Source organism: Rhinolophus hipposideros (genome assembly GCF_964194185.1).
Source record: "Rhinolophus hipposideros genome assembly, chromosome: 21".
Lineage (NCBI taxonomy): Eukaryota > Metazoa > Chordata > Mammalia > Chiroptera > Rhinolophidae > Rhinolophus > Rhinolophus hipposideros.
Genome location: NC_138067.1, coordinates 39,468,682 through 39,481,000, shown reverse-complemented (window position 1 = coordinate 39,481,000; position 12,319 = coordinate 39,468,682). Strand labels below are relative to the sequence as shown.

General features: G+C 50.0%; 2 protein-coding genes across 6 annotated transcripts; one reads left to right on the top strand and one right to left on the bottom strand.

The window, feature by feature from the left end:
* Window positions 1-404: 404 nt before the first annotated feature.
* On the bottom strand, window positions 405-3,142 carry ERICH4 (glutamate rich 4). Its single transcript, XM_081032565.1, has 2 exons — window positions 2,819-3,142; window positions 405-1,735 (listed from the first exon to the last, which is right to left on the bottom strand). Exons 1-2 carry the CDS (start codon window positions 2,990-2,992, stop codon window positions 1,508-1,510), a joined length of 402 nt encoding a protein of 133 aa, XP_080888691.1. The 5' UTR covers window positions 2,993-3,142; the 3' UTR covers window positions 405-1,507.
* A 1,660-nt stretch (window positions 3,143-4,802) lies between these two features.
* DMAC2 (distal membrane arm assembly component 2) lies at window positions 4,803-10,362 on the top strand. Of its 5 annotated transcripts, none has more exons than XM_081032560.1 (6): window positions 4,803-4,843; window positions 6,183-6,379; window positions 7,586-7,666; window positions 8,407-8,543; window positions 8,640-8,802; window positions 9,206-10,362. In XM_081032560.1, exons 1-6 carry the CDS (start codon window positions 4,826-4,828, stop codon window positions 9,381-9,383), a joined length of 774 nt encoding a protein of 257 aa, XP_080888686.1. In that variant the 5' UTR covers window positions 4,803-4,825; the 3' UTR covers window positions 9,384-10,362. The 5 variants fall into 5 exon arrangements, with proteins under 5 accessions (XP_080888686.1, XP_080888690.1, XP_080888687.1 ...); XM_081032561.1 differs by lacking the exon at window positions 4,803-4,843 and adding an exon at window positions 5,286-5,784; XM_081032563.1 differs by lacking the exon at window positions 4,803-4,843 and adding an exon at window positions 5,372-5,483.
* Window positions 10,363-12,319: the final 1,957 nt, after the last annotated feature.

Genomic DNA, 12,319 nt, shown 5'->3' with positions numbered 1-12,319 from the left:
CTCTCAACCACAAGGTTGCCAGTTCAACTCCTGGGCTGTGCCCCTGCAACTGGCAACTGGCAACTGGACCTGGAGCTGAGCTGCGCCCCCCACAACTAAGACTGAAAGGACAACTTGAAGCTGAACAGCATCCTCTACAACTAAGATTGAAAGGACAACAACTTGACTTGGGAAAAACAAGTCCTAGAAGTACACACTGTTCCCCAATAAAGTCCCATTTTCCTTCCCCAATAAAATCTTTAAAAAAAAAAAAAAAGGCCGAAAATAACAAGTGTTGGCAAGGATGAGGAGAAATTGGAACCCTTGTCCACTGCTGGTGGGGATGTCAAATGTTACAGCCACTGTGGAAAATATTCTAGTGGTTCCAAAAAAAAAAAAAAAAGACATACATAGAATCACCATCTGATCCAGCAATCCCACTTCTGGATATATTCCCAAAAGAATTGAAAACAGCGACTTGAACGATACTTGTACACCCATGTTCATAGCAGCATTGTTCACAATAGACAAAAAGTGGAAACCCAATGTCCATGGACAGATGAGTAGATAAACAAAATGTGGAATGTACACATGATGGGCTATTATCAGCCTAAAAAAGGAAGTTCTGACACATGCCACAACAGGGATGAACCTTGAAATATTGTGCTAAGAGAAATAAGCCAGACACAAAAGGACAAATACTATACGATCACACTTATATGCAGTTCCTACAATAGTCAAATTCATAGAGACACAAAGTAGAATGGTGGTTGCCAGGGGCTGGGAGACTGGAGCATGGGGAGTTGTTTAATAGGGACAGTTTCAGTTTTGCAAAATGAAGAGAGCTAGGGAGATGGATGGTGGTGATGGCTGCACAACAATGTGAATGTACTTAATTAACACTACTGAACTGGACACTTAAAAAATAGTTAAAGTGGTTAATTTTAATGTTAGGTATATTTTACCACAATAAAACAATCTTAAATAAACAAGTGAAATGAATTTTAGTAATATTTTTGTGTATCTCAATATACTCAAAATATCATCATTTCAATATGTAATTAATTTCTTGAGATTATTGAAGTGTTTTGTATTCTTGTTACTGTACTAAGCCTTTGAAATTCAGCATTCAGCGTGTATGTTACACTTACAGTGCACCACAATTAGCGCTAGTCAATTTCAAGTGCTCAGTGCAGCCAACTGGAGGCCTTGATCTAAAACCTCATCTGCCAGCAGCTCCATTCCATTTGAAAAGACCCACACCTCCCCTGCAACACTCCTGTAGCTCATTCGCGCGCACACACACCTTGTTTCTCTGCAAACTTTCCACTTCATCTTCAAACACACCCAAAGCTCACAGGCCAAGCCCTGAACCTCCTCGCAGACAACTTCAGAGAAAGCAGTTGCTCAAGAACACGTGTGGATTCCAAATCAACATTTGCAAATTGATCTGACCTGCAAACGCCCGGTTTCTTTGCATACATTTGCACCTCATTGGTGTGCCAATGGGAAGTATACTAGCAGGACCTCAGATAGTCATCTCAAAGTCTGGGAGGCCGAGGCTTCGGGCTGGGCAGGAGCCCCCCAGGTGTCCTTCCTCCTGCGTCCCCTCCAGCTCTTCATCTTCCTTCTCTTCCTCAATGATCTCCTCCTCCTCTTCCAGGAAGGCGACCAGTTCCTCCCGCAGCGCCCCTATCTCCAGCCCCAAGCTGCACAGCTGGCCAAGCAGCTGGACATCCACTCTGCGGAGGTTCCCCTGCCAGAGGAAAGGGGGCATCATGGGCATCCCACCCCAGAGGGCACGGCCCCCACCCACCCAACGTGGGTGGGAGCAGGTGGCAGCTCAAATCCTGACAATTCTTGGCTTGACCAAACTTTTGTTAGGCTCCAGAACCTTCTCCTAGGCCCATCTGTTCATCTCCTTATAAAATCCCATTTTAGCAAGAATTCCCATCCTCCCACCTGAGCACTTTCCATATCTTATTTAATCAGGTTCCACCCTTCACCATCTCTCAGGTGATGTCTGATCACCCTGGCCTGCTTTCAGCAGGAATCCTGCTGGGTCAATTTACCTAGAATTCCCCCTTCCCCCTGATGCTTCCTCTTAGTAATTTTCCATTCACTGTCCCCCACCTGCTCCCAGGCTACAATTCCCACTTGCCCATTCGGAGTTGAGCCCAATCTCTCTCCTGCACTGCAAAATCCGATCGCAGTGGTCCCTACACCCATCACCTTACTATCTGTGACACGTTATAATATTTTTTTCTTCAACTGTCCTAGCTCACAGCACCTGGGCAGATCCTCACTGTGTCCCTGGACCCTACCTGCCATCCTGCTTCTCACAGTGTCTCTTGATCTGTCTGTCTCTGTCTCTCCATTTCATTGTCCCTCACTGTGTCTACCTCTCTGTGTGTCTCTGAGTCTTAGTCTCTTTGTCTTTTATGCTTCCCTCTCTTGCTACCTGTCTGTCTCTGTCTCTGTGTCTTTCCCTATCCCTGTCTTTCTGTCTCTATTTCTCTGCCTTTGACTATCTGTCTCAGTTTTACTGTTTTTCTCTCTCTGTTGTTGCTCTCAATCTCTGCTTATCATCTCTGTCTCTCTCTTTTTGAGTCTGTCTCTCTCTATTCCTGTCTCTCACTCTTTGGATCTATATCTATCTATCTATCTATCTATCTATCTATCTATCTATCTATCTATCATCTACCTACCTACCTACATCTGCCTCTATTTCTCTATTCCTGTCTCTCAATTCTTGTCTTTCAATCTCTGGCCCTTTCTGTTTCCATTCATTCCCCCCGCGCCCCACCCTATCTCTTGCCCCCTCTAAACCCCTACTCACCAGCTCCTCCCAGATCCACAGCAGACTCTCCCTGGCACCTTTAGTGTCTGCCCCTGGGGACATGAGGCTCTGGCCAGCTCCCCCTGCTGGGGGAATCCCCCTCAGGGCCCTGGGTGGTGGGCCCAGCCCAGGGGGCGCCAGTCCAGCCTGCCTCAGCTGCCTCCACAGCTCCATAGTTTCTGAGCAGTGGCTGCCAGGAGCAGGAAGTAGCAAGGTCTAGAGTGACCCAGCCCCCTGGGGACCTAAGGGGTGGGGGGATTAAAGGGCAGTGGAAAGGGGCGGGGAGGGTCTGGGATGATATCCCAAAGTCCATTCTCCAGTGAGACTCAGCAGCCTCATGTGTGTGTTTTTCTTTCTGAAGTCTAACCTCAACTCTGCTCACAAGGGTCCAACCACAGCCCAGCTGATGGAAGTCAAACTCCACCCTCCCCACCTCTTCTCAGGCCTGACCCCTCACTGTGCTCAGTGTCTGTTAAGGCCTGGCCTCAACTCATCCTGGGACCCTCCCACCACTCCTCCTTGCCCATCTTCCTGCCTCCATTTTATAGGACCCTCATTGATTACACTGGGCCAACCTCCATTATCCAGGATAATCTCCCCATCTAAAGATTTTCAACTTAATCACATCTTCCCTTTACATTTAAAGTAACATATTCACAGGTTCCAAGGATCAGGACATGGATTGATGTGTGCCTGAGGGGGCATAGTCAGCCTTCCAAACCTGCTACTTCTCCTGTTTCCCCATCTCTATGAGTGGCATCTCTATCCTTTTGGTTTCTCAAGCCATTTGCTCAACCTTCAAAAGACTCATAAGGCAAGCACTTTTCACCATTTTCATTGCCTCATCCCTGCTCCTGCCTCCATTCATCTATCTGGAGGATTATAGTAGCCTCTTTGCTGGGCCCACCCCCCTCCTTCCTTGGCCTCTACAGCCTGTCCTCAACCTGGAGGAAATGATCTTCATAAAATGTAAATCCCTCAACCTGGAGGAAATGATATTCATAAAATGTAAATCAGATGACACTCGCCTGTGAAAGTAATAACATCCTAACAGGCCTGCCGAGTCAACTCCTTGCCCACCTCTCTGACCCAATCTCCTAGTTCTTTCTGTAAGATGGTTCCCACCTCTGGGCCTTTACACTGGCTGTTACCTCTGTCTGGAACACTTTCCCCCTAGATCTGTGAATGGCTGATTCCTTCTTATCCTTCACTTCCATTTAAATGTCATCTCTGCAGAGAGGCTTTTGCTGATGGCCCTACACCCTAGTCACTCCCTATTATATTACGTGTTTTTATTTGCCTCTTATCAAATACTATCTAAAATTATCTTGCTAATAATTTCTTATCCATCCTCTCCCTGCCTGGCATGTTGACTCCCTGAGAGAAGGGCTGGATCTGTCCTGTTCACCAAAGTAACCTTAGCACCCAGAGCAGTGCCTGCCACGTGGTTAAATGCTCGGTAAATATTCGTGGAATGAATGAATGAATAATTCTATCCACATGACTTCACACTGAATCTTCACGCTGAGGTCTAGCCTTGAACTCCAAACTGAAATCGCAAACACAGCACAATACTAATCTTGAGATCTCACCTCTATTACCCTAAAGTCTACCCGAGCCACCCACTCGACCTTTTTCCCTTCCCTGACCCTGGTTGAAAGAATGATGGTCAGATTTTCAGTCACATTGTTCCTTATGTTAAGGAGATAGCGAGTGAGCTGGAGAACGGAAACTCAGCGGGACTGCGGACAGAGGGAAGGAAGGTACTCGAACAGGAAGGACAGCCCACCGTCTCCTAGGGAAAGACTACAGAGTCCCATGTTAAGGCCCACGGAGAGGGCGCTCTGAGCCATCCCGAAACCCAAAAAAGAGAAGAAAGTGCGTGCGCCTTTAAGAGACAGGTTGGAAAACGGAGAGGGCGTGACCATAAGAAATAAAGTCCGGGACGGAGCCAGGTGGGTGGGTTAAGAAAGGACTGGCCCCTTCCGGTTACGTAATCCGAGCAAGATGGCGGCGCCCAGGGCGGTAGGTGACTGCAGTTCCTAGAACCCCCAAATTAAGTCCGCTCTGCTGCCTCTGCCTTCAGGGGCTCTGTCGGTGCCCAGGGATCAAGGATCGTGGCGGAGCAGGCGGCCTCTCCCGCTAGGCATCGCGCTTACAGTGTAGACGTGCGGCTGTTGGGACCGGGAAGGACGGGTCTGGGTCGCAGGCTGCTGAGGAACTTCAGAGGAAGAGGGGGCGGGGACTTGGCGGAGAGAAACCAATGCGGAAGCAGGGAGTGCAGTCCTGAAATGGTGCACCCAGCCAATCAGAGGGAGGGATACCACTGCAAGCGCTATCCCGGTTCCCGGGAAATAAGACCTAGCTGGACAATCAGCTTTGATGCGTCATTTGGAGCAAAACTTAATATGAGACCCGGTCTTATATAAGACCTGATATTTATGTTATATTAATTATTATATTATATCCGGTCTTATAGTGAAATAAGACCGGGTCTTATATTAATTTTTGCTCCAAAAGATGCATTAGAGCTGATTGTCCGGCTAGGTCTTATTTTCAGGGAAACACGGTAGGAGTCGAAGGGCAGGCGAGAGTTGGACCTGGAAATGAAAGAGGGCATGGAGGGAATTGGCCAAGGCCAAGGGTAGGACACAAAAGGATACAGGTGAAGGAAACTCATGGGAAAGTTAGGAATTTTGATGAAAACCCAATTTTGATGGAGTTCCAAGGGAATGAAGGGGAGAATTTGCGGTAGTTGTGGAGAGAATTTGGGAAGAACTGGGTAAAATCAGAATGAATTTAGGGAAAATTAAAGTAAGGTTGGAAGTTTAAGAGGAATTTTGAGAGAAAATAAGGATTTGGGCAAAGTTATTGGGAGAATTTGGTTAAAGCAAAAAGAGAAATTGGGACTGGCTAAGAGAAAACTTGGAATGCAAGCTGAAGGAAGAGTTTGGAGACTTTAAGAGGTAAGTTAAGGGTGAAAAGAAATTAAGATTATATTTTCAGAAAAGAAATAGGTTATTCAGGAAGACCCCAGGGGGAACTGGGTGAAATTAAGGGGAGAATTTGTAGGAAATTAAGAGGTCAGAAAATGGAGGTTTTGAGAGAGAAATAATTTGGGGGAAAATTATAGGGAGAATTTGGGAAAACCAAAAATGTATGGCTAAATCAAAGAGAGAACTTAGGGTTAAGAACTTTGGGGAAATTTGGGAATCCCAAAGGCAGAATTTGGAAGTTCTGAAAGGAGAATTTAGTGAGCCAGGAAGCATGGGGGCAGGGGTTTCATGGACCAAGAACCCGACATCCAGCTCTGTCTTACAGGAGGCTCCAGGCTCAGCCCCTCCTCTTCTCTCCTTCTCCCCAGTACCTCCACGTGGTGGCCCCGTTATGGAATGGAAGTGCCAGGGGCATCCGTGGCATGAGCAGTGCAGTGGCCCCAGAAGGCAATCAAAGGAAGTGGGGGAAGCTACTCCAGTTCCTGGCTGACCGCTTCTATGACGTGGAGGCTCTGAGGGAGTACCTGTTCCAAAAGCAGGTGTCAAAGATCCACCAGAAAAATCGGTGAGAACCCCTGGCCTGCAAGACCTGCTGCTCAGGCCTCACTGGTCAGAACCCAGAGCCTGCCCTTGCTGCTCCCAGGCAGCCCTATGGCTTCCAGTACCAGCTCACACCCTTCCCAAAGACTCCAGTTCCTACAGGCAGCCTGCTGCAGACCATCTCCTCTTGGGGGTTTAGCTGGCACCGTGACTCTAACATGGATAAGAACAAACGCTTGATTTCCCCCTAAAAAAGTCTGCTCACCCCTAAGCCTCCCCCATCCCAGTAAACAGCACCACTGCCTACCCAGTTCAGGCCAAACGCTAAGGAGTCATCCCTGATTCCTCTCTTTATTCTCTGCCTTCTACATCCAATCTATCAATAAAGTACTAGAATATCCCAAATCTGACCAGTTGTCACCTCCTCCAGTTTGTAGCCTGTTCTGAGCCCCTTCATTTTATCGTTGGTTTACTGCAGTAATCTAACTGGTCACCTTTTGCCCCCTACAGTCTCTTACAGGCTATAAAGCAATCAAAGGACTCTTTTAAGAAACTAAAATAGATAACGTTACCATTCTGTTTGAAACCCTCAAATGGTTTCCAATTACAACTAGAATGAAAGCCAAACTCCAAAGCCTAAAACCTGGTCCCTACTGAGCTTTGAGACCCCTACCAGGGACTCCTCTCACCCCTGGTAATATGGCGACCTTATTGCTATTTGTTCAAACATCCCATTTTGAGCCTCTGAGCCTTGTACTCGCTGTTCCCTTGGTCTGGCAGGCTCTTGCCTTGACCTCTGCACTCCTTCCCACCACTCAAAGCTCTACACAAGTTAAGTGTTACCTCCTCCAAGAAGCATTTCTTAACAGGCAGACTAAAGTAGCCTCCTCCATCTCCACCTCCTCCATCTCCACCCTGACTGGCCACTCCTAGCCAGTCCCAGTATTTTATTTTCATCATGGAATTGATACTCTGCAATTTTCTGTTACTTCCTGGTTTGTTTTGTTTCTGCCTATAAAATAAGTTCACAAGGCAGGGACATTTATCTGCCTGGGTCACCAGTGCCCAGTACTTAATAGGCACTCAATAAATATTTGCAGCCTGACTCAGTCTGTCTGTCTATGCCCATCAGTCCTGGTAGTGTGGACTCCGACCCTCTCAGCAGCACCTGGATATGGAGATGGGTCCAGTGCTCCCCAGGCCTCACCCTCAGCTACTGTTCTCTTGGCAGATCCTTCACCTACATCAAGGAGCAATATGGCCCATACGTCGCAGGTGCCTATTTCATCCTGAAGCAGGGAGGCGCGGTGAAGTATGACAGCAAAGGTGTCAAAACGGGGGTTGGGGGAGGTGGGAGAGCATCTCTCTAAGCCCCAGGCTCTTCAGTCAGACAGGCTTCCCCATGGGTCCCCCTATCTCTGCCCCCTACTGTCTGTGTGGCTTGGGGCTTGGTTGAGCTTCAGTTGTGTCATCTGTAAAATGGGATGGTAGTTGTATCTAACCTACACAGTTAGCTATCAACACTTGTAACGAGGTCTGGCATAGCACATGTGCTCAATAAATGTTGGTGTTTCTTTTCTTCCCCCTTCCTTTCTCTATCCCTTCCTCCTCTTCCCTTTGTTTCCCCCCCTTTTCTTCTTTTTTTGAAAAACACAATTCATGTAGACTTCATACATCTCATCTTTGTTCAAGTTAAAATTTTACTTCGTTTGAGCACTTCTCCAGGACCTACCGTAGAAACAGTGTACATGTCTGAGGACACCTCCACTTTGCCTGTCTACAAGGATTCCTGTATTATAGCTCTTTTATGTTATCAGTAATCTCCCTAGCCCTCAGCTCCTAGGCATGTAACATTAGCCAAACATTCCGTCTTTCATGCGATTGCCAGGGGATCCAATGAGACCGGACATGTAAAGCCCTTAGAACAGGGCCTGACATATAGTAAGGGCACAGGCACTACCATCATTGTACTGTACGGGGCTGGGGAACAGTCACAAGAGGTTGGAGGCCTGGGGAGGGGTAGGGTACCCACTGACACTCCCTCTCTCCCAGGTTCCAGGGCAAGGAGTGGATACGGTCAGATGGGCGCGGCCACTGGTCTCTCGAGTTCCTGAACTTCCAGGCGATACCTGTAGAGGCTGTCGATGCCAGTGACTGTGCCATCAATTACCAAGGCCTGGACAACCTCTGTGAGTGGGGCGGAATAGGGATGAGCAAGACTCTGCATTTCCCTCATAGTGGGCTCAGGAAGGGCCCTCAGTGCCATCGCCCTCTCCCCCCTGCAGTGGCCCTGAAGGAGCTCCAGTCCCTGTCGCTGCAGCGCTGTCCCCATGTGGATGACTGGTGTCTCAGCCGCCTCTACCAGCTGGCCGACTCACTGCAGGAGCTCTCGCTGGCCGGTTGCCCCCGAATCTCTGAACGAGGCCTTGCCTGCCTCCACCACCTCCAGTGAGACCTCAGCTCAGCCCACCCAACTCAGATACGGGAAAGTGGGGTGGGGGCAGTGGCAGGCCGTTCCCCGTCTCCCTGCCTCCGTGACAAGCCTAGAGTGTTTGTGGGGGGTAAGCACAATGAGCAGTGGCAGTGAGTCTCTAGGGGAATGAAAGGACTCCTCGTTATTCTTCCTTTGGGTTGTAACGAAAACACCATGATACTACACCATTGAGAACCACAGCAGCCGGAGGAGTCCATTTGTCATTAACACAATGGATTTCATGGACTAGGACAGCTCTAACATTTCTTGGACAGTTAGGAAGGTAGGGGTTGAATGGGGGCCGGCACCCCCCCTCCGTACACTCACACACATGGGTGCTGTCCTCATGTGGGCCTCCCCCGTCTTGCCTCCTGTCAGGAAGCTCCGCAGGCTGGACATCTCAGACCTCCCCGCCGTGTCCAGTCCAGGCCTCACTCGGATCTTGGTGGAGGAGATGCTGCCCAACTGCGAGGTTCTAGGGGCTGAGTGGACAGAGGGCCTGAAGTTGGAGCCAGAGAAGCAGTCTCGGGACACAGCCAGCCCCATCCCTGCCTAGCCTATGACTCCTCCCCATCAAGCTGAATCTCAGCGGCACCCTGTTGAGTGTCTGACTGTTCTCCAAACTTCTGGCTTCCAGTGGGGCTCACTCATCGTGGGGGGTGGGGGAGGATGAGGGGTATGACAATGGCAGGTCAGAGGGAAGGAGAGCATGTGGTCCCGCTTAGGGGTGCCCTGGCTGGCTGCACCCTGGGCTGAAGGACACAGTTTCTGTCATCCTGTCAGGCAGCCCTTCCTACACATTTCTCTCCTTCCAGTTCCAATAACCCTTCCGCCTCTTCAGGCCTGGGGCAGGTAAAGGGTTCCTGGCTGCAAGTAGCCCCAAGGAGCTGCACTCCCCCTCGTGGCCTCCCCACCTTGCCCACCACTGTGTCAAGAGACTCTTCTCAAATTGTCCTCATTTAGGTGCACGCCGTTTCCTGCCAGGATATGCTCCTGGCATTCCATAGGGATGGCTGCTCCCTATGTGGGACTAGGTCACTCACCGCAGGGTACAGCATCCCTGGCCCACACTCACTAAATGCCAGGAGCCCCCCAAATCCTATGGGCTCCCCGCTCATTGAGTTGACTGTCCGCTCCAAATTCAACTTTCTTGTCTGCTCAGTGAAAACGGATTTGGGCCTTTGAAATGTTTTTCCTTGGCTGGCTGGCATAATAAGCTTTGTCAGTAGAGGGCGCTTATGAGACACTGTAGGAGGCAAGGGTTTTGCTTCCTGCTTCCTGTTCAGCTGTGCTGGCTCCGCAGGTTCCTGCAGGGCATGTGGCTTCCCCAGCCCAGGTAGTCAGCTCCCGGGGCGCCCCCTGCCCCCAGCAATTTCATAGAGGAGTGCCTCCACTGAGACACCTTCCTGTGAAGGATTCCACCACACCCCAGGAAGTGGATTTCCAGTAAATTCCTAGACCCTGTACCAATGAATCCCTTGTCACTTTAGTTCACTGTTAGTGAATAATTCTTCATATTAAACTTCCCGTGTTCAAATTACTTTTTGTCTCTCCCGATTGGGTTCAAACTGATACAGCATTGGTGTCCAGAATGTTCCGGGAGAGAGGCTCACAGAGATGGGATGTGGTTTGAAATGCCAGATATCCATGGCATACAGTGGCATCACAATCAGGCTGTCACGGGAGTTGACTGTCACGAGGTGTCAGCTGAAGCACATGCCGTGGGAGCCCCTCTGGCTGCTGCGCTTGACCGTTGTGGCAGTAATGACGGTTCTAAAGATAGGCGCTGGACGGAGCCTATCTTGGGAGTGCCCTTGAGTTACAGATGGACAAGGACAAGTTCAGGTCCGTTGGCTCGAGTCACAGTCTGAGAACTGGAGTGCTTCCATGACACACCCAAAAGTTCTTACTTGTAACCACAGGGCTAATATGGCTGAAAATGTAACACATTTAAGTTTTCAGGTTGATGATGGTTGAATTCCCAGTCTTGACAGGTTCCTCCTATGAAAGTGAAGGCACTGACTGGTAAATAGTGGGATCCTGAAATTTGGAATGTGGCCATCCAGTTGGACCCAAAGGAAACACGATCTTGAACCCTGCCACCCTGGGCCTCCTTTAACAGTGTCTGAGAAGACCACCAGCCTACCTGTGCTTGAAATTCCCATGATGCGATGACCTCACCTGGGGCAGATGCCTTGAATGGCCATGTCCATCCTTTTTAAGGTTCATGACAAGCACCCCTGCTGTCACTAGACCCATAAATACCTAGGGTCAAATCTCTGTTCCCCAGGGGACCTGTGTTCAGTTTGACCCAGGAGGAAACAGCTGGTATCCAGAGAACCCCTGCAGGGATGGATTCTAAGGGTGTTAGACCAGCGAGGGTAGATGTAACACTAGCCAGGTTCACTGGTCCAAGGCACTTGCTAGAGACTAGATTTAGTGGGTTAGTTTGTGTAGCTGGGGGTGGTTCTAACAGCTTCCTTGGTTGGCTGACTGGAACTTGGACTCAACAGTGGCCTATAGTTAATGAGGCGAGAAGCCAGAACTGCCCTGGCATAATCTGGAAGAGGGATCTAGAGGCTTTGGGGGGCCAGGATTTTGGATTGGCTTGATCATGGTTGACCTGCACATGTACCCCTCAACTCTTCCACAGGAAGGCACCTCTTAAATCATTCTTGATATTCAACTTTTCCTGTTCCCACTGCTGTGTGCTTTCTCTCCTGATTGGACTCAGACCGGTGCACATAGCAACCAAAACTGTACCCTCCGAGATTTCCGAACACCCCCAGGAGGGACAGTGTCACCACCTCCTGTGCTGTGGAGAACCTCTGCACCCTCTGGGAGAAGCCAGAGGAGCCAAGAGAGCTGGGGCCTTGACCCCTCTCTCCTGGCCCCAGCGAAGGAGGGCTTGGACCCCCTCCAGGGTGCCCAGGTTCCTGGCCCCAGACCCTGCCTGTCATTTCCCACTCTGGCTTTTACTCCATTAATGTTCCCCACTTCCCTGGCTCTCTTCCTCCAACTGGTCCCATGGGCTCCATTATTCAAACTTGCAGAGAGGAAATCAGCACTAGACGGATAATCAACTGCTGCTGATTACAGACAGGGTCCCTGAGACTATCGGACAGTGTTCCCAACCCTGGGTGGAGTGAAGGGGGTCAGGCCAGGCTTAGTCCAACCGCAGGTTCTGGGTCTCCGACGAGAAGGCCCTACCTGCCGGCCTCCCCAGACAGCTAACGGAGCCCCAACAGCAGGAGCCTCGGGAGGGTAGGACTGTAAACACAGGCAGACACCCTCTCCGGTCCCTGGGGGGCCGGATGTGAGTGTTCCTAGCCCCAGTGCAGCTGTGGGCGGGGCTGGGTAGGAATGGGTTCCCGCCCTGCTAGTCTGGCATCCCAGGCGCCTCAGGGATGGAGGAGGTACAGAGCCGGCTGAACTAGAGGGCTCCCAGTGCACCCACCCCTCTATTGCCCTCTAGTTTGGTTCCCCTTCCAG